We start from the raw sequence: 21,957 nt of genomic DNA, 5'->3' as shown, positions 1-21,957 counted from the left end.
AGCGGTTAAAATCCTGCTGGACATCTCCAGTGACAATGCACACACACACCCACGCCCACAAACACACACAAGCACACGCACACACTGGGGCTGATGAGGGCCGCTCCGTGCTGTTGAAGCAGAAAATGGGCTACGGATGCCCTCGAGGTTCATCACACATTTTGGGACCCCTTTCACCATGCATTTCAATTCGTGCTTTTACGACTTCTACCAGACAAAAAAATATTTTTATGAAAATAAAGTTGTGAAATGACAAGATTTATTTATTTATTTTTATTTTTTTTTTAAATGAAAAAAAAAAGTCAAACATGAGAAACGTTGATATTCAATGACAGTGAAAACAGTGATTTTAGAACAGCAAGAACAAAGCTAATAATACACTTAATACAAATAAAGTCAGAATTTTGCAAAGAAAGTCATAATTACGAGAAAAGGCGGTCGCTTTATTGTGGCATTACTATGACTTTAGGAATAAATTTGCGTAAAATGCAGCTTTTTTGCTGTTTTTTTTTTTTTTTTTTTTTTTTTTTAAATGACTTTCTTGTTACATTAAAATGTTATTCTGGTTTTTTTTTTTTTTTTTTTTCCCCTCTGGTGTGTGTTTGTGTAGGCGGGAAGTGGAGCAGCTGGCTGTGGTGAATCAACACCTTCAGGACACAGTGAAGAGCATGAGAGCACGCTGCTTCGACATGGAGAAACAGTGTGTTCAGCACGGACGCATGCACCACACCATGAAAAACAGGTACTCACATGTACATGAAAAAACACCACCACTTAAAAGTTAAAAAAAGTTTTTTAAAAAAAATTCCCTCGATTTAAATAACTTTGCCTGGCTTTAGTAACAATATACTGGTGAGAACAATACCCGTGTGTTTGCCATACTCATGAACACTATAAGCCAAAGAATAAAAGTTCATCCATTGATGCTCGCTGAACTGAGCTGGGGTCTTGCTCCTCAACTTGCAGAACACCAGCTTTTTTATTTTTATTTTATTTTTTATAGACTTTACAGGCATAATGCTGTAAAAGTAAATTAAAAATAGTAAAAATAGAAATCTGTACGACTTCTCTCACACCAGAAAAAGTGTAAAAGAAATCTTACAAGAATAACTTTGTAATATTGCAATAGTAAAGTTGTCCTTTTACGATTTTATAGACAATTTTGTAAGTGCTTAAAGGTCTTCCATATTTGGCTTTGGCCGCAATACTTCAGTCTTTGTGTGTGTGTGTGTGTGAGTGAGTGACAGGATGCGTGTGTGTGTGTGTTTGTCTGTGTGTGTCTGTGCGTGTGTGTGTGTGTCCCCACAGGGGTGCTTGGCATGTCGCCTGTCTCTGCCCATGTGGCCCAGAGTGTGTGTGGGTGTTGTCGTCCCACTCTGTAGGATCTCTACATCAGCACCTCACACACACACACACACACACACACACACACACACACACACACATATGCTACACTACATATTGCCTCCCACCCACCAGCTAACCTATGGCCGGACAGACAAACATAAGTAAAAGTTTAGCGTGTGGCAGCTGCATGCAAAAACAATATAGCTTGTCATAGGCGGTTCAGAAAATAGATGGATGGAAGAAGGTATCGCTCCTCTAAGTATGCGTGTGCGTGCGTCCTCAGGAGGTTCGGGTGAGCGGGAACGCGGCTGCCAAGCGCGGATTGGCCGGGAAGCTGGCGCCCAAACTTGGCGCCGTGTTCCCCAGCTGAACTATGATAATCAGCGTTGGCATTTAACAAGTTGTGTTTTCTGCTTTGACACTTTGCTCAGTGCATGAATCCTCTTGCTAGTTGCTGCACTCTTCAAGATTTTTTTTCTTTTTTTTTGGACACGCCCTGACCAGAGTTTTTCTTTTGTTTTGGTTGTTGTTTTTTGCTTTTCTAGATGTTTGGCAATGTCTCTTTATTTTTGTTTAGTTTTAGTTGCAGAAGAATGTGTTTAGCAATGAGCGTATGCTGCTTGTGGGTGTTTAGATGGATTTACATGAGAATTAGAGTACCTTGGAAATGTTTTAGGGGTGCAATGATGCACTGAAAATCATATAGTATAGTAAGGCAGTGTTTTCCAACCTTTATTCTGCCAAGGCACATATTTTTCGGGACTTGCGAGACTTGAACAGAAGCCCAAGTCACACTTATTATCATTGAACCACCAACAACATTGCGCGGTTGTCAAGGGAGAATCGGATTTCCCCGGCCGCTGTAGCTACATTATAATAATGCAAAGAAACAGAAAGGGGCGAGCAACGGAGTGGCTGTGGATATTTGAGAGGCTGTTGGCGATGAAGACCCATTCATTGACTGCATTTGTGAATTTCGGGGCCAGAGACCACACTTTCCCTCTTAGGTACATATGAAATCATCAATATATGTATATATTGTGAAACACACCCTAGATTCCTTGCAATTGTACGTTGAGGAACATTGTCCTTAAACTATTCGACTATTTTCTCACGCACTTGTTCACAAAGAGGTGAACCTCGCCCCATCTTTGCTTGTGAATGACTGAGCAATTCAGGGAAGCTCCTTTTATACCCAATCATGGCACCCACCTGTTCCCAATTAGCCTGTTCACCTGTGGGATGTTCCAAACAGGTGTTTGATGAGCGTTCCTCAACTTTCTCAGTCTTTTTTGCCACCTGTCCCAGCTTTTTTGGAACCTGTTGCAGCCATAAAATTCTAAGTTAATTATTATTTGCTAAAAACAATATAGTATATCAGTTTGAACATGAAATATCTTGTCTTTGTAGTGTATTCAATTAAATGTAGGTTGAGCATGATTTGCAAATCATTGTATTCTGTTTTTATTTATGCTTAACACAACGTCCCGACTTCATTGGATTTGGGGTTGTATTTCCAAATCCATTTCCAAAGGCGAACGGCTTGACAAAAACAAAAAAAGTTACTGTACCAAAAATAGCATGTTCCAGACTCCAAAGACTTGCATTTTCTACTCCTCAGCGTTAACGCCGCATCCATGCCACTCTCTCTCTCGTCTCTATGTACAATAGACAATAAATTGTCACATGGCTGCCACGTCAATGCCCACATTCAACATGGCCACCATGTCGGCACGGGCAGATCTAGTATTATTGTATATCTGTGAGCCAGAAATACGTCAGTCCCATTCTCTGCCTGCATTGTGCCACACGGCCAGTAAACAACAGCGACCAATTCTGGAATTGACAGACTTTGTCATCGGCATTTTACATGACAAATGGCAATTACTGTATTTTTGGACACACTGTCCAGTCCCAACATTCCGTTTGATCCGATATCCGTTATATCGGGGTCCGTTTTATCGAGGTTCCACTGTACTGTACTGGGACAGCCTGGCGACTGCTGGCAGGATCTCGCTTGGTCCCTGAAACGCAATTTGGTTGTGAAAGATCATATGATTCAACATGGCATTTCTGATTGCCCGTTAACCATCTGCGATCTTGCAAAGGTGTTCATCTGCCATTCAAATTCCGAATTGCAGCAAAACTAGTTGCAGACTTGTCGGCAACGCTCGAAAACTAGCTGCAGCCGCGGGCCCTTGAACGCATCACGGGGCGCCCCATCTCGCTGCCCCGAGGCGTTTCAAGGTGTAATCCGTTAACAAGTTAAGCAAGCGAGTGGCCTCATTACCATCCAGCGCCTTCTTCCTCCCCTCCCCTTCCCTTTCCTCCCCTTGCCGCAATCTGTGCCGTGAAGAGCAAAACATTTGGAAAATCAGCTTGATGTATTTTTACCGGGCTAAGCCGGCTGCCAAACGACACAGGGTTTTTTTGAACACACACTTCATTATTTATTTGACTATTTCTGTGTTGTTTACGTCGTGACGATGATGAGGAGTGGCTGGAGCAGCCAAGAATGCTGACAAACAAACATAGAACATATTATTATAACACGTATTGTTCCATAAATAGTGTTATTTTTATTGTTATTATTATTTTGTCAATTCTGTTGATATTTAATGCATCGCATTGTTGTTGGACGTTATTAGGTTGTTCAGATGTACCTAAAGGAGTGTCTTACTTCCCAAACTCAATTTTGTAATAAAAACAGATGTTGGAATTAAAAGTGAATTTACGGATGTTCTAGTTTTTAATGAAAAATGTAAAATAATCTTGGAAAATATTTTTTTAAATGTTGAGTGTATAAAATATATCACACTATTTCAATAAAAAAGTGGAATGTAACAAAATAAATTAAAAATGTTGATGCGATTTATTTTTTATTAAACATTACAAAAATAAACATTGCTAAAAATAAATGTAACAATATTGACCGTCACAAGATATACTGGTTTTTAATTTAAAAGCTAAAAGATGACAAAACTAAAAATATATAACTTATTATTTAAACGATTATTTTCAAATGAAATATATATCAGTTACTGGTCACCAAATGTACCAGTTTTTAATTAAAATAATCTTTAAAAAAATGTTGCAATTTATGTTGAATGTTACAAGCTATCATACTATTGTTTTAAATTTAAAAATTTAAATGATCATTTTAAAACAAAACATAAAAAGTGAATGTTTCCAGATTGTTTTGGATTACTTTTTAAATTGAAAATATAAAAATATAAAAAAATATTTCAAAAAGAAAAAAATAATCAGATATTTATTTTTAATGTAAAAATGTTACAAGATTGTTTTTATTTGTATGGTTCAAACAATTTACACAGATGAATTGCATTTTATGCCAATTGACTTACATAACTAATGAGTTTTTCATATCGACAGTTCACAAAAAGTGTTTTGTAATTTAAGACAAAATAGTAAACGTGTTACACAAAATTACCAAAAACTGAGCATTCATATATTTATAAAGCTGAAATTTAAATGAAAATTAAACATAAAATACATATTTTAGGTGATGCATGTAGATGACAGGCCTGACAGAACCAACTGCAATGCTCTCTTCATTTTTTTTTGTCCCATATTTCTCCAAAAAGGAGGCCTTTCTTAAGATTCAATTCTCAGATGTCATGTCCAGTGGCTGCCTGCTGCCCTCTCTTCTTCATCTTCATCCTCGTCCTCTTCTTCCTCTCCTTCTGTCACTCGTCTTCCCGGCGTTTGTCGTCCGCTTTGCTGCGGCGAACCTCACGCAAACCTTTAGTCAGCGCACAGCTGCTCGCAGGCCGCCTCACCAATTATCACCACATACACACACACACAAACACACACACTTGGGTCACATGAACACACTTATCCACTATATATGTGTGCGTGTGGGTGGTGCAACGTACAGAATATGCGCAGATGTGTGTGTGGATCCACAGGCTTGACTGGGCCATATGGCCTCTGTGAACAAGGATGGCGCGTGCGTCTGGAGGAGGGATGGCGGCCCATGTGCACCATGAGCTGTGCAAGCAGTTGTTGAAATGTGTGTGTCTGTGTGTGCGTGTTGGTCTATGTGTGTGCGCGCACCAGAGGCTCCAGGAGATTGCTTAATGGAACAAATGGTCATGACGGGCCGCGGGAAGAAGGAACAGGCTCGCTATTACCGCGGGCGAGCGACGAGCCCTGGGGGGGCGAGGGATGCTTCATCTGGGCGCCTGCCACACGCACACACACACACGCACACACACACACACACACACACACACACGCTCGCACAAACACACACGCTCACAGTGTGCTGCCATGGCCCAGAAGCTAGGACACCGCTCCTTGCAAAAACTTTTCATTTGCAAATGAGGTTGGCAGTGGTTGAAGAACATGAGACTCATTGCTCTGTGTGTGTGTGTGTGTGTGTGTGTGTGTGAGAGAGAGAGTTAAAGGATGATAAGCTGAAGTGTCTACAGTAGAGTCTAAATGCCTGTAGTCTGTTATTGCACTCGCAATACCCGCAGTACATACACAGTTCCCTGCTATATCGTGGTTCATCATTTTCAAGTGATCGTAATGAACTGTTTGTTGTGGTGTGGTGGGGGCGGGTGGGAGGTTCAATTGGTGAAAATCTGTTAGTTTTACTCCTTCCACACGCTTTAACCTTATTAAAGCCCACTTTTGGAAGTATTCCTTAGCGCCTGTTCTCTCTCGTTTCCTCGCACAGTTCTCCCAAAAAAGAGGCACAGTGCGCTTGCTTCAAGCTGCTTGTCTGTCCCAGTTAGTGTTAACTGCAACACTGACACATAAAACAAAACAAACTTAATCATTGTATATTTAAATGTTCACCCAAAACATATAATTTTGTCTAACGAATGTTGACTTAGCTTAATGCTAATATATAATGTGGAACAGCACAGACAGTCTCATGGAAGTTAGCATTCATGTTGTGGTAATTATAGACCTTCAAACAACTGCTACTTTAGCACGAACAGAGTAGTAACACATTCAAATAGAACATACAACAATACTCATAAGCATACATTTTCTCTGCTCTGTGGGGAGGACGAATATTACTGGAGTTTAGTTAGGAATGTTCTCTGCCTCTTCTTCTTGCTCTTAATTACATGCTGCTTCTCTTCCACTAGACCTCAGTGGACTAAACCTAAACATTTTTACCTTTTTATTGTCTAAAAAACAACCAGACTTTCAATCTTGAGGCAACGTAATGCCACACGGCCCCCGCAGCGTGAGGAACGAGGCGGAGTTCTCAACTCTTCTCGGACAGTTGAGTGTTCAAGAGATTTAATAGATTTGTTCCCAAGCAATTTTCAACGATTCCATTGGGTAATAATGTGTAAAACAGACCAATAGTATCGGTTCGTGGAAAAAAATGTGAAATTGACTGTTTTTGAACATAGGAGGTTTCCACCCGACAGCGACAATAAGCATTACTCCGTGTTAAGTATGACATCGACTGTGGTAGTTCAGCATTTACACGTGTTATTCTGGACCAAAATTCTCGCATTTCTCCTTCCACATATCTCAAACAATTCCAATTCTTCCAAAAGTCACACAATTCAGCACATGTAAGTAAGTAAGTAACATACAAACTATGTTCCACATTCCAAAAATGCACACTTTTCCCAGAATTCCACATTTTCAACGGGAAAAAAAGCATTCATGGGAATGAGACATTAAAAAAAGTTCCTGTCCTTCCTATTCCAACTTTTGACTGTTCAACTCATTCAGGACATCTTGGGAACAATTTTACACACTCCCCAAATTCCCACATTTTTCATTTCAACATTCCCAACTTTTTCTTGACAATGTTCCCAAGTTAATGCGAACATTTTACATCTTTATCTCCTCAGGATGCAAATAGAATTATTTATTAAATCCCCCTAATTGTTACAAATACACTACACTCTTACGACATATACATCACAATAACGATCCCAAATTAGGCAATAGTTTTCGTATAGAGTACATCTTCACCTTCCGCATTCAGCAAGCGATTCAAACCATTCAGTCTTCAAACTGTTGAGCTCATTCGGGTCCTCTTGGGAGCTACTTGTCACATTCCCCAAATTGACACATTTTCTAATTCATGTGTTCAGCACTGTACACTGAATAAATAGTCAGTCCTGTCTTCGCCTCTAGATGGCGTCCATCTCTCATCCTCCGCTTCCTTTCTCTTCGTGTCAGTGTCTCCGTTGTGGTCCAGTCGGCCTTGTGCAGCCTGGGCGGCGTCACGCGTTTGGAGACGTTTGCAGGATCGGAGCACTGAGGCGGCGTAAGTGGCCAGAGGCCTCACAAGCTGCACTCTTCCCAAGTGTGCAAAGTCAGCGAGAACGCCTTGTAAAATGTATTAAATGTGCTAAAATGTACCTCATAAATGCGCTACTCCTGTTTTAACAACAGCAGTAGCGCCGCTCTTTAAGACACACTTAGACGTGTTGATAACACGCCTGCAGCACACACGCACGCACGCACGCACGCACACGGAGCTTAAATGAATGCAAGCGCTTCCAAAGCGTCCTTTCACTTCGAATCAGTCTCTTGTCTGTACGTGTTTATCTGAACGAAATGGTAAAACAAGTAATTGGGAAATTATTTAAGCTTTTTTTCATTCCCCCCCATTGTTAAAGAACTTTTTTTTGGGGGTCATTTTCCGTGTCCATCCCTCACACTCAGATAAGACAGCTTGAAATGCACTTAAAATACAGTGCTTTATATCTAGAAATTACCTTAAAATGATGGTGCAAGAAATTCACTCACTTTTTTTTTTTTTTTTTTTCCCCCTAAACTTAAATTAATTCAATATATATATTTTTATTTTAATATTCTCATCTCTTCTCATCAATTTAGAAATGATGTGAATTATTACCTTTTTTGATTTGCTTAAACATATTTTAAAATGAATGTAACCCTTGGGCATGAATACGATGGCATAAAATGTACTAAAGATATCCAAACATTTTCTTTTCACTAAAATGATATGATTATATATTTTAGACATTTTGTGAAATATTTCAACGCTTTATTTTTTCCCTAACTCGAAAAGTATTTACTTTTGTTGTAGAAGTGTGAATTATTATTCAGTTTTGTACTTTTTCCACTTTTAAAAATATTTTTCACCAAAAGTATTTTAACAATGATACTTGAGTAAGATATCATGAAATGCACAATCTCTTTTTGTCCACATATTTGTGTTAACCGGAAAATGATATTTTAAAACTATAAAAAAAATATTTTAGAAAGTTTGTGAAACATTTCTACACTTTTTCATTCCCCAGTGTAAGATCATGTTTTTTTTTAAATTTAGAAATGATTTGAAATATGATTCCCTGTCACTCACTGTTCACTTGTTCTTAAATTCATCTATTTTACCCAATTAAAATATGTAATTTAATGTATCTTTAAATGAAAAAGTTATACTTGATTATCTATCTATTTATGTAAACATTCGTTTGCCTTAAAATGATAGTGGACATTTTATTTTTAGATATGTGAATTATTTACTTTTTAAATTCTGCCAATGTAATTTTTTTATACATTATTTTTAAACTTCTATTCTTAATTGTTTGGACTGAAAGAAGTCAGCGTTCTTGTTTTTACTTTAGTTTAAATACACTTATCATGCATTTATTGACCTTAAAGGACATGACACACACACACACGCACACACGCGCAGGAAAACGATGAAAGCGAGTGTGTTTTGTGTGCTCGTGATGAAAATGTCATCACACATGTTGTGCACGCGAGCAACTGGCATGACAGGCTGGTGGTGGGGTGGGGGAGAAAAAATGGAGAGGCGGGGTATGACCTGCAGACACACTTATGTTATAGCAACATTCTGTGTATGTGTGTGGCAGCTGCAGCTCGACGCCTCTGGCGTTGTGTTTTGCAACCAGGCGAGCTTGCTATTTAACCCCGAGCCCACCTAACACACACAATCAAGAGATACAATATTTCCTCAAATAATGGCCATCCCTTTCAAATCAATATATAAATGCCTCCTTAAACAAGGTGTCCCCATTTCCCCAAAAAGAAATAGAAGAGGCTCGGCTAACTGTTAGCGTGTGTGGTAACCGCATTGCGTCTGCAGACTCTTCTTGTCGTTTTCATTGTGGCGAATGACCGGTGAGACATGTCACACTGGTACAAGCACGCAACACAAGCAGTTGCTCCTCCCTTTGCCGGGCGATCGTTAACGGCTTCAGCGAGCTTCCTGATTGGCTGTCAGGATTTTCGATCAGAAATATTGACCAGGTTTTTTGCAGTTATGGTCCTCGATTGATTTCTGAGCAGATCAGGGAGGAAAAAATCACTCTTTACACACACGCACACCACAGGATAATCACTGCAGAGACGACTCAACCCAACTGAGGCTTCGGTACCTCCATGAGCGACTGGATGGAGCAGCTCGGAAAGGCAAGGGAGGGCCAAACCATTTGAGCATTTAAAAAAGAAAAGAATCTTAAAACCAATTCTCGAAGGCACTGGCGGCCATTGGGAGGAAGCCAGCGTGGGAGTTATGTGCTCCCTCTCACGTGCTCCAGTTAAGGGGCGAGCAGCCGATCCGCCATGCCCGTTTGCTGACTTCGATAGGAAAAGGAACGAATCGGGTTCAAAATCTGCCGGATTATCAGTGTGTGTAAACCCCGCATAAAATATTGAACAGGTTGTACGCTTACAGCGGTCAATCCGACCGTTTTGCGAGCAAATCGAAGAAAGAAAAACAGAAATCCCTCCCAATGCACCCCACGCCGCAGGATAATCGCTCAGCGTAATCTTTCAGACACATCCTCTAATTGAGCCTCGGAAGAGCGGGAGAATGTAGAACCTGGGCCTGATTAGAAGTACGCATGTACCCCCACTTGAACCGCCCTCCGTTCCTTCCCCTTTGACATTTCCGACATGTCAGCGTATTGATGTGCCGACGCTTCGCCTCAAACCCTCGTGAGGCTTTTGAACAAGACAAATGTGACTTTTGATGCCACCCACCCCCTTTCATCCTCATTCCTTTTAGCGCCTGTTCCCTCCTCGGCCCGCGGGGAATGTTGCTCTCCCACCTGTAAATAAACCCGCCGACAAACAAACACTTTCTATAGACACTAGCTGTGGGCTACCTCTCGTGTATGCCACTGAGTGTGTGCGCGCTGTGGTTAGAGGGTGCAGTGTTTCATTATCAAGACTGTCAGGGGAAATTACTGCAGAGTGCCCCCCAGCGAAACCTGCTTGGAATTTTGACTGCTGTCATGCATACACGCACACACGTGTGCATACACAGGAACACACGCACACACTCTGTCCGGCAAGTGGCGTCCTTTCGCCAGGTCAAAATGTCCCCGCAGAGGCAAATTTCTTTGTTTAATACAGCCATGAATCATCCAAGTTTCTTTTGCAGACTTTGGCAGTAGTGTGTGTGTGTGTGTGTGTGTGTGCGTGTGCGCGTGCACATGTGTGTGTGTTGGTGCACAAGGCATTAAGCCACATTAAGTCCTAATTAATGAATGACTATGCCAGTGGATGGAGGATTGGATTTGGTGCTTTAGCTACAACACGCGCACACTCGCAAGCGGAAGTGGGCAGTTCAAGTTCTGAGGTCGGCCACACGTGATTGTGTGTGCGTGTGTGTGTGGTGAGAGACAGAGAAGCTGCGTTGAGCACATTATATCAAACTTCAGCTTCTGTGTTTGAGTCCATTAAAAGCATGAAAGGTTGCACTTCATTTCCAGTTCCATTCCCATTTATACACTTTATATGAGCACGCAATATCGCACAAAATACACATTTTCTATTGGTGGTTGTGGTAATTAGATTTTATACATATATGGAAAATATTTAACAGATAACTTTTTAATTTAATTTTACATATTTATATTTGACGTTTTCCAATCACTTTTAGACGCAATAAATTGTCATTATATTCATATCCCAATTTTGAAGTTTTCCCATTAGCTTACTGTGCTAATAAATTGGTTTTATACAAATAATCACATTTATTGTACATTACAATTTTCAAAATGTTCACCTCACCTTACAATAGTCAATATTGACGATTTTAGACTGATTAGACGGCATAATGATTGTACAGGTGTGCCTTAGGCTGGCCACAATAAAAGGCGCAGTTTCACTTCATTGGGAGGCTCAGAAAACCAGTCGGTATCTGGTGTGACCACCATTTGCCTCACGCAGTGCATAGGGTTGATCAGGTTGTTGATTGTGGCCTGTGCAATGTTGGTCCACTCCTCTTCAATGGCTGTGCGAAGTTGCTGGATATCGGGAGGAACTCAAGTCGGTTATGACGACGAACTGCAGTCAGGTCGAGACCCCGATGGGGACGACGAGCACGCAGATGAGCTTCCCTGAGACGGTTTCTGACAGTTTGCACAGAAAGTCTTTGGTTATGCAAACCGATTGTCGCAGCAGCTGTCCGGGTGGCTGGTCTCCGACGATCTTGGAGGTGAACGTGCTGGATGAGGAGGTCCTGGGCTGGCGCGGTTACACGTGGTCCGCGGTTGCGAGGCCGCTTGCACGTACTGCCAAATTGTCTGAAACGCCTTTGGAGACGGCTTACGGTAGAGAAATGAACGTTCAATTCACGGGCAACAGCTCCGGTGGACATTCCCGCAGTCAGCATGCCAATTGGACGCTCCCTCAGAACCTGCGACTTTTGTGGCATTGTGCTGTGTGATAAAACTGCACATTCCAGAGTGGCCTTTTATTGTGGCCAGCCTAAGGCACACCTGTGCAATAATCATGCTGTCTAATCAGCATCTCGACATGCCACACCCGTGAGGTGGGATGGATTATCGAGACAAAGGAGAAATGCTCACTAACACAAATTTAGACAGATTTGTGAACAATATTTGAGGGAAATGGCCTTTTGTGTATATAGAAAAAGTTTTAGATCTTGGAGTCCAGCTCACGAAGAACGGGAGCAAAAAAAGAACGCGAGTATTGCGTTTATATTTTTCTTCAATATATAAGTTTTTCCATCTTCTTACCATAGTAATACATTTTGATTTTTTTGATGTATTTTTTTTGGTTATAATTTTTAGGTTTTACAGTTAATTATGACCGCAAATACAAAAAATACATTATTATATTTGACAGTTTGTTTTTCTTCCCCTTAGCGCTGTAATAAATACATTGTTTTCACTAATCCTAAGTATTATACATTTTTATTGTTTAACAATTTAAAAGTTTTACCATTGTCTTACATTTGTAATAAATTATGATATGCAATTTTTTTTTTTAAAACTGAAGCTAAAATTTGAAAAGTAAATGGCAAGATTTGAAACTGTGTTGAGCATTACTAACACATGAACTTCATGAGAAGTTGGGATTGAATGTGTCACTTTCTACTTCTCCATTGTCATCATTTATGCAACTGAGACTTGTGTCGGCTTTTTGTTGTTGTTTTTTTTGCCTTCTTTGGAAACTTTTGTCTCGTGGCTTCTGGCACTCAAAATAAAAAAAATAAAATGTTACAAGGGTATTTATGACACAAATTCCCAAAGAAATTATTTTGGGTGTATTTTTTGTGTATTTCTGACACACAAATGCAAAGAAAAAATATCTTTAAAAAAAAAAAAGAAATTATATTGTTGGCACACAAATTCTCCCAAAAAAAAAAAAAAAACTATATTACGATTGATTGAAACAATATTTGTTTTTATCAGGTATTTGTTATATACTACACAAAATTTCAATTTAATTGGCACACATACACAGAAAAAAAGGAAAGAATTAGGTATATTTTTACCAAGTATTTTTTGAGGGTGCACACAAACTCAGGGGAAAAAGGAGTTTTGGCTCACAAATTGTTAAAAAGAGTTTTATTTTTGGCACAATAACACAGAAAGAAAGGTAAAACAAAAAAGATTGCATTATTCAAATGATATATTTTTGGCAGACAAATTCTCCCTAAACATTAAAAAAAATATTTTTATTTAAAAAAACACTTTTAAAAATAAGTTTTCCCCCCTTAAAAACATATTTTGGGTGCACAAGCTCAAATAAAGTACAAACATATATTTTTTTTAGAAAGTATATATTTTACACCAATTGGGGTGGGGGGTGGCGGGGGGGGGTGGGAGTCATTTGTGCCATCCTGCTGATTTAATTTCAATTTACTTGATTTTGTACCTAATCAATTGTCTACTGTTGAGTGTTGTTTAAAACTCTGATGGGTCCAATGCTTTTTTTCAATATTTGCTTCTCTCGCGGCCAAGACACTTTGTGTGTCAGTCAATAATTGAATAATTGCGTGTGTGTGTGTTTTGTAGGCTTCAACAGTTGGACCGTCACTGTCAGAGCAGCGCCCAGCAGGTGTGTGAGCTGCTGGCCAAACAGAACCACATGATGATCAAGCACACACAACCACTCCACGACTAACGCACACAATATCTGAAAGTGTGTGTGACTAAATGAATTTCTGAGAGCGCGTCACCCAGCACATCAGCGTTGGTCTTTCTGTTTTTATACAAATTTAGTTTGACTTCATGGATTAGATAAATTGGAATACATTAAGCCTGTTTCTCTTGTGTTTAAGCAGGATAGCAATTGTGCGCATTTATAAAAGTTTTCACATGTTGGAATAAATGAAATCTTTTATTTAATAAAACCTTTATAAATTGTCATTTTTGAAATATTCAGTCTAATTGAAATATTTTTGTTACTAGATTTGTATTATAAATATATTTTTTTAAACATTCAGATATGCTGTACCATTAATTTTTTTTATTTTCTAAGATATATTTTATATATTGTTAAAAGAATATTCAGCCAGGTATTTATCTGCAGCAAAATGTTTTTTTTGTTTGTTTGTGTCACCCCCCCCCCCCCCCCCCCCCATATTTTTTAATGCAATATACAGGGTTTTACCTGCTGCAAAAGTTAATCTAATTTTTTTCAAGCGTTTGTTTTTTATTTTTTAAAAAGGTTGTTATAATTTTAAATAAAATGTATTCACTTACATGCAGCAACATGATAGTTAACCTTTTGCCTTTATTTTTTTAACACATGTAGTTCATATTTTTCTAGAGATCCTCTTTCTTAATACTTTGTCATTTTTTTCATTTTACAGTTTTTAACTATTCAGAAATTTTATTTATACAGATTCAGAATTGTTAATTATTTTTCGAGATTAAATTTTTTTTTTTAATCTTTTCTTTACAGCATATAGATTTTATTCCAAGTGAAATTTTCTTTACTGAAATTTAAAAAATTATATTCAGACAGGACCTGCTGCAAAATGGAATATTTTTTATGAATTAAATTTCTATATTTTAATTTTTGAATTTGAATTATTGTTTTTTATATATCAAACTTTCTAGAGTTGTGTTTTTAAAAAAAAATAGAATATACAGGTTTTTTACCTGCTGCAAAAGTTAATGTAAAATTATTTTTCTAGTTTTTCCATTAAAATATTTAAAGCTTGTTTTTTTAAAAAAAGTTATAATTTTAAATAAAATTGATTCGCTTTACATACAGCACCACGATAGTTAACCTTTTGCCCTTATTATTATTATTTATTTTACACGTAGTTACGACTTTCCTAGATTGCGTCTTTTTTAATACTGCGCTTTTTACATCCTGCACAATTACCCCCCCCAAAAAGTAAAGAAATTAAATTAAAATGTAGATGGCATATCTACATTATATATATATATATATATATATATATATATATATATATATATATTCTACATTCTCCAAAATGTAATATTTTCTTATCCATGGATTTTTGTCATTTGATAATTTTACATTTTTAACTATTCAGAATTTTTTTGGTATGGATTTAACATTCTATGAATACTTTTTCTAGATTTAAAAAAAAGGGGGTATTTATATTTTTAAAAGGTTGATGGAAGCTGACCTTTTTTTTTTTTTTAATTCCTGGTTAGAGGGCCTCACTGGGCAAAAGCACTGCAAAACAAACAAAACAAAACAAAATAAAAAAACACCACTGGAGGTCACTTAAATGTTTCTGTTATATTTTCCCTCCCATTTATTCCAAAAAGGGAAGATGGCAGATATGGCATTAATTGACTCAAACTCAAAACATTACATTTTTAATTTTAATTTTTCTTACTTTTGTCCATTGTGCCTTAAAGAAGCACATCATATACTGTTCTGTATGTTGTCTATGAGACGTGTAAAGAATAAAAGGGAGGCATTTATTTTTTTTCAGTTTGACTGCAGAATGAACACAAACAAGATGACATCCAATAAATTAGAAAACAAATTCAAGTGATAATAACACTGACATTCAAATGATAATAAATAGCAAGACATACATTTTGTCTATTTCAACTGCATTGCATGTTTAATGCATCTTTTTAAGTTATTTTATTTAAATAAATTTCCAATTTTTTGTCTTTGTTTTTGGAGTGAAACCATTAAGGCTTTCCTGGCGTGTGAAGACAAACAAACACGGAAGGACCGGCTGGAACGTTGGAAGACATGACCGCTCCACGGCGACTGACGTGACAAAGGCGCAAATGTCGCCACACACGTTAAAGACAGACCGCCAACACTGCCAAGACCGGCTTCCATAGCAGTAGGGTCGCGACATAGCTCTAGCCTATCCCCGCTGACTTTGAGTGAGAGGCCGGACTGGTTGCCAGGCAATCGCATATAGACAGACAAAACATTCACATTGAGACATTTTTGAATTTTCAGTGAAGCTCACATGCATTTTTTGTGGAATGTGGGAGGAAGCTGGATTCAAACCAGGATCTTCTGACTGCGAGGCAGACCTGATAACCGCCAACCAACGTGCTGCTTCCAACTATTTCTTGTTAAGTCTCACTCGCCTACCTTCGTCAACTTCACTTTTCTTTCACCGTCCTCGGCTTTCCTACTTGCGGCTCTCCATCCTGTCTTCAGCTCACACACATGCACACACACGTTCCCATACAATAAGTGCTTATCGATAAACTTGTCATGTCTGTCTTAAACGCGTCCAGTCACCTGCGCTTGTCACATTTTGATCACAAAACACACAAAAAAAAAACAGAAGTTCTGAAAGTTCAGACTTTCACCAAGACAAACCTACCTACATACACAGCAAAAGAATATGTATATGGTAATTCACGTTTAAAGTGAACAAGATTAAACCCAAAAACTAAAAATAATTTACACTTTTTTTTGGGTGGGGGGGGGGGGGGGGGGGGCATAAACAGCAATCTACAGTGCAACCTTTGGAATGCTATTAATATGTACTGTATATTATATACTGCATAATAAATATACATTATGGACGCCCTGTCCAATATAATATATGTCATATATGTACGACAGAAGACTATTAATAATGCTAAGAGAAATATAAGTAACCCATCCATTGTCAAACAATGGACTTTATAAAATATGTATTATTATTACAATAAGACAAACAGTATCTTCAGTGTTGTCTTTGATAACAAAAAATAACTAAATTAGGGGTTGAACCAACTATGTCGACTTTACCACTGCACAATGACAATTATAGCTTGAAGTCGATTAATCGCCAATTACGTGTTTTGACAAAACCGAGCGTATTTGATGCTATACATCCAAAGACATGTTGTCTTTGTACTAAGGTTGCACCGACTAGTCAACTAGTCGACTTTACCACTGCGCTATGACGATTATTGCTTGATCGGCAATCATGTGTTTTGACAAACAAGTGTTATCTTTGATGTTACACCATCAATGAGGTGTTGTCTTTTATTGCACTGAGTCAGGTTGAACCGACTAATCAACTTTAGCACTGTGCAATGACGATTATGCTTGAAGTCAATTAATCGCAATCATGGGTTTTGGCATTAACAACACTTGCGACTGGCTAAAATCAACGAGGTCCGTTGACGACAAAGAAAATAAAAATAAAATAAAAAATCATTGGTCGATTAATCGACATCGAATCGACTACCATCCCCGTAGTGTCGACTACAACAAAATCTGGAGTCGTTCAACCCCTAGTGCTGAGCAGCCGGGATATTAACGTGTACCACATTGGTAGCTACGCTACCGCTTTGAAGCAAAAAGTTCCACTTTCTGTTCCATAGTTATGATTGCATTTTCCCTCTTTGCCGTCATTTATCCTCGTAAAGTCTACTGGGACGTCAAGGTTGAAACTTCTGAGGCGTATTTTTCAATGTTTTTGAAAACTAAATTAAAGGTTCTACTGTATTTCATGCAAAATGTGTCCCAATAAAACAAACCAAAAACAAAAAAATGGCCTTGGTGGAGGTCTGAACTCTCCGGCAACCTCACATGGACACAAGACCTCCGCCAAGGAAGGCGTAGGTCCTGCGCACAACCCAACCAACAAACAAAGAGACACACAAACTAATAAATACACGAATAATGCTTGGCGGAGGTAAATAAGTGACGGAACAGTTTCCCCCTCCTACATTCTTGGGCCATTTTGTTTTCTCAGCCCTAACGCACAGAGACTCCGCCGGTAGAATCAGGTGTCAATAGAAAAAAGGGGAACAATGACTGGGATAATAAATAAGCCAGAAGTACCTCCACCAAGGAAAGATCATCATCATAAATAAGTTTGCATTGGACTCCCACGTCCACGGCGGCGATCTGTCTCACCTCCGTCCAGTCTTAAATCGACGAGTGAGTGTTGCATTGTGGGTCGTAAAGCTATAAGGGGGCGTGGTCGGGGAACTGCTGTGCTTGGATGTGGAACCTCCTCGAATGCAAACATGACATCCTTTATTGATTTAGTTGTTTGTGTACTAAATCTACGTGGATGTGTTGTAGCTTCCACGTTAGCAGCAAGTTAGCAAGCGTAGGCGTAGATGCGTTGCTAGCTAGCGATTAGGGCTGGGCGATTTAGCCGTTTTAATTAATTAAGTCAAGTTCATTGCTCAGGACGATTTAGTTTTATTTATTTATTTATTTATTTTTCAAAAAGAGACTTTCATTCCCGCTAAGAAAATGACAACATGAGCAGAATTATTTTCATACTGTTTTCTATATGACAAAAAGCTATGGAAAGGTGGAAAGAAATGGTCTTAAATGTCGATTTTATGTTGAAGAAAGGTAAAAAGGGATGTTTAATGTTCATTTAGCAATTTTATTAGCCATTTATATTTATTTTATATTGTTTTGTGTATCCTAAATTATAATTATTTTCTATAAAGTGTATTTTTTTGTCAATATTTTTTGTCTGGAACAGATTAATTGGGTTTACATTATTTCCTACAGGAAATGAAATACTGCTTTGGTTCTTGGACAGTTTGATTTTAGTCAGACTTTTTGGGATGGATTAATAATGAAAACCAAGGTTCAAATGTATCTATAAATATGTATTTTTCTGTACATTTCTGTGGAAGTTAATGCAAGTTAATGCTGTGTTAAAAACTGTTTCAAAGCTAAAAACTGTTTCAAAGCTTGTTTGGTATCAGGAGAAATGAAGCAAATCCCAGACGCGGGGAAAAAAGAAAAGAAAACGTAATTGTAATTTGCTTAAAATCAGAAAAGAGATTTTATTTTAAGGCCATGTCGCCCAGCCCTACCAGCGATAGATCTGTTTCGCAGTAGTCCGGTTGAAGAGGAGGTGTATGTGTCCAAGAGGCAGATGTTGGAATAGCAGCAACGACGAGTGGGAAATTGCACCTGAGTCAACTCCTGCCTACCAGACCCACTCAGTCGATCCCAGAATGATTCACGTGTGCAAGAAAAGCCTGAGATTATATCCGAGCCACGTGTGAGAGTGCGTGCGTGCGTGCGTGCGTGCGTAGATGGCCAGGGAGCAGGGAACCAATCAAAGCACAGCAGTCCCATCTGGGGGACATCACATTAGTGGCTAATCGCCTTCGTACCTTACGCTCCATTCGTAAACGATGAATGAGACAAAATGGCTAAGAAAAAAAGGAAAAAGGATGGCAAAATCCTTCCTTGAGGGGATTCTTCCGGGTCCCTAAGCTGTGGGTTTTCCTTTTTTTGTGTCCCACGCTGATGACCTCATAGACCAGCTGTGATGATGTCACAGCAGCAGGGGGCGGGGTTAGAGGGAAGGGGACGGAGTTCATTCTCGCCCGCTGGCCGAGTAGGAGAACTGCGGGAAGTGCGGTCGTCTCTCGTTGTCCAGACAGTCCATGCCGTCCTCGTCAACTAGCGCACAACAACATGGTGAAAAGGCGGTTACCACAAAGGAGGCCTTTATTTAGACAAATATATTTTTATAATAATATAAAACAATACTGTGGACCCCTGCTGTTCGTGGGGGATAGGGACCAGGCCTGACCGCGACGAGTGAAAATCCGGGGATTCTTCACGGCCATTATACAAATGTTTGTAATTGCATTGGAATTATTGAATAAGGGCAGATATACCCCCCCCCCCCCCAAACAAAAAAAAAAGATTGGTGCTGAACTGCGAGTATCTCGGGGTCCACTGTACTGGAATATACAAATATATACAAATATACATTTACTGTATACATGGTACTCAAGGGAGTATATTCTTTATCCTCAGAAAGAAAATGACTAATATTTCTGCATCTTACTATGCTTACGGTCTTCTTTGCATATCTATTATATATTAAACCGCCCCCTTCAATGGGGAAAGATGATTTAAGATACCAGTGTTTCAGTGATGCTGGTAACGTGTTACGTTCACGTAAGTATGTGCTTCTCTCCCCGTGTCAATCATTCACAGCTTGTGTGTGTGTGTGTTGTTGGGGGACGGAATCAGGAAAAGCTACCAACAATTCTAATGCAAACAAAATGAGTACTGTTGGCCGCAATCACGTTTTTAAAACAACATTAAGTGCAGTCCTGTCTGTTTCCTCCAACATCTAACCGGAACGCTCACGTTTACGTACATACACACATGCACGCACGCACGCACACACAGTTGCCTTCAGTTTCCCACACAATTGGAAACCACAGAACTCTAACAAAATGTAGGGTTGCCACAGTCTGTCTATCAGTAAAGAGTCTTTAGAGAAGTGTACGTGAGAATGGTGTGCTTGTTTCCATGTTTAGGTACTTATTGTATTTGGTATGTCAAGTCTTCACTAAATAGCTCATTTAATGTGGCTTCAACTACACTAATATTTAGTATATAGCACCAAGTAATGGTTACAGTTAAGCCAATGCTCTGTTTGTACTGTGGATAAGTGATATTCCTGCCACTTGGCAGCTGCTGAAAGTAACTAAAAAGTTACTTGTCATCTAACTTTGTTACTTTTGAAATCAAGTAATCAGTAAAGTAACTAAGTTACTTTTTCAAGTTAACTGGCAACACTGCAGTGTTTTGAGTAACGAGCGTGGTCACTGAACGAATCAAACTCGTAACTCAAGGCATCACTGAATTATTTTATTATTAAAACAAAGAGACATATTTTATACATTTGAACTTTTTTTTATTGAATGACCTGGCCCATCTGTTTATTTAAAAAATTCAATGTGGCTCTGAAGCACAAACGTTTGCCCACTTGCACATCATTTTCCTTCTCTCTCTCTCTCTCTCTCTCTCTCTCTCTCTTCTTTTCTTTCTTTCTTTCGTTCTTTCATTTTTTCCATATGACAGTCACATGACTATAAACACAAACTAATGACTGCTGTTTCTTCATCTTTTCATCAAGGACTGAAAACTATTATTATTATTATCATCATCAGAGGCGGCACGGTGGGCGACTGGTTAGAGCGTCTGCCTCACAGGGTCAATCACCGGCCCCGCCTGCGTGGGTTTACTCCGGGCACTCCGGTTTTCTACCACATCCCAAAAACATGCGTGGTAGGCTGATTGAAAACTCTAAATTGCCCGTAGGAGTGAATGTGAGTGTGAATGGTTGTTTGTTTATGTGTGCCCTGTGATTGGCTGGCAACCAGTCCAGGGTGTACCCCGCCTCCTGCCTGAAGATAGCTGGGATAGGCTCCAGCACTCTCGCGACCCTAGTGAGGATAAGCGGCTCAGAAAATGGATGGATGGATTATTATTATCCAATGACACATACACTATATTGCCAAAATAATTTAGATACCCAGCCATTACACTTCCACAAAGTGAAAATCAATAAAATATGGAGTCTCCAGCCAACAGCTTCCACTCTTCTGGGAAGACTTCCCACTTATTTACCATTTTTTCGTGTTCACCATCCTCTTATGTTTTCACAAGAGACATTTGCAACGGCCAGCTCTCATTCAGGAAGACCACCAAAAATGGCATTCTACTAACAATTAGCATTGTATCAATGTAGTATTCAGGAAGACTCACATTTCTCGGGTGGCGTCACCGTGATGGTCTGCGCCGTGAACTCCTCGTCAAAGTACCTGGTGTCCGTCTCCGATGTGACCTGAGGCTTGAACGGAGGAACCATCTGGAACAGAGATCAAGCCAGGAGGACAGTGAGGAACTCCTAAACTGTACCTATAGCCAAATAAGATTAACAAAATATTAGAAACGCATCTACACCTTTTTGTCGTATACATGCTGCCAGTCGACTCCAGTAAAGAAACTGTGTCTCATAATTTCTTTCGCGTCATCTGGTCCTCCACCAAGCCTAGTTCAGTGGAAAAAGAAGCCAAATGAAAAGGAACGCCTCAAACACTGCTACCTTTACACATGCGCAAAGACCATAGAGAAGTTTCGAGTCAGATAATT

General features: G+C 39.1%; 2 protein-coding genes across 9 annotated transcripts in view; one reads left to right on the top strand and one right to left on the bottom strand.

The window, feature by feature from the left end:
- The window catches only part of sdccag8 (SHH signaling and ciliogenesis regulator sdccag8), a 57,179-nt gene extending 43,197 nt beyond the window's left edge, over nucleotides 1–13,982 (top strand). For all 4 annotated transcript variants that reach the window (XM_061689695.1, XM_061689696.1, XM_061689693.1 and 1 more), the window contains 2 exons: nucleotides 611–742; nucleotides 13,629–13,982. In XM_061689695.1, coding sequence (XP_061545679.1) covers nucleotides 611–742; nucleotides 13,629–13,737 — 241 coding nt within the window. In that variant the 3' untranslated portion in view covers nucleotides 13,738–13,982. The remainder of the gene's footprint in view (nucleotides 1–610; nucleotides 743–13,628) is intronic.
- Nucleotides 13,983–18,008: 4,026 nt separating this feature from the next.
- akt3a (v-akt murine thymoma viral oncogene homolog 3a) overlaps nucleotides 18,009–21,957 on the bottom strand; it is a 76,732-nt gene continuing 72,783 nt past the window's right edge. For all 5 annotated transcript variants that reach the window (XM_061689625.1, XM_061689626.1, XM_061689627.1 and 2 more), the window contains 3 exons: nucleotides 21,769–21,856; nucleotides 21,571–21,673; nucleotides 18,009–19,461 (listed from right to left, as the gene is read on the bottom strand). In XM_061689625.1, coding sequence (XP_061545609.1) covers nucleotides 19,376–19,461; nucleotides 21,571–21,673; nucleotides 21,769–21,856 — 277 coding nt within the window. In that variant the 3' untranslated portion in view covers nucleotides 18,009–19,375. The remainder of the gene's footprint in view (nucleotides 19,462–21,570; nucleotides 21,674–21,768; nucleotides 21,857–21,957) is intronic.

Source organism: Phycodurus eques, chromosome 11, assembly GCF_024500275.1.
Source record: "Phycodurus eques isolate BA_2022a chromosome 11, UOR_Pequ_1.1, whole genome shotgun sequence".
Taxonomy (NCBI): Eukaryota; Metazoa; Chordata; class Actinopteri; order Syngnathiformes; family Syngnathidae; genus Phycodurus; species Phycodurus eques.
The sequence above is the reverse complement of the archived record's forward strand: the minus strand, read 5'-3'. Positions and strand labels throughout refer to the sequence as shown.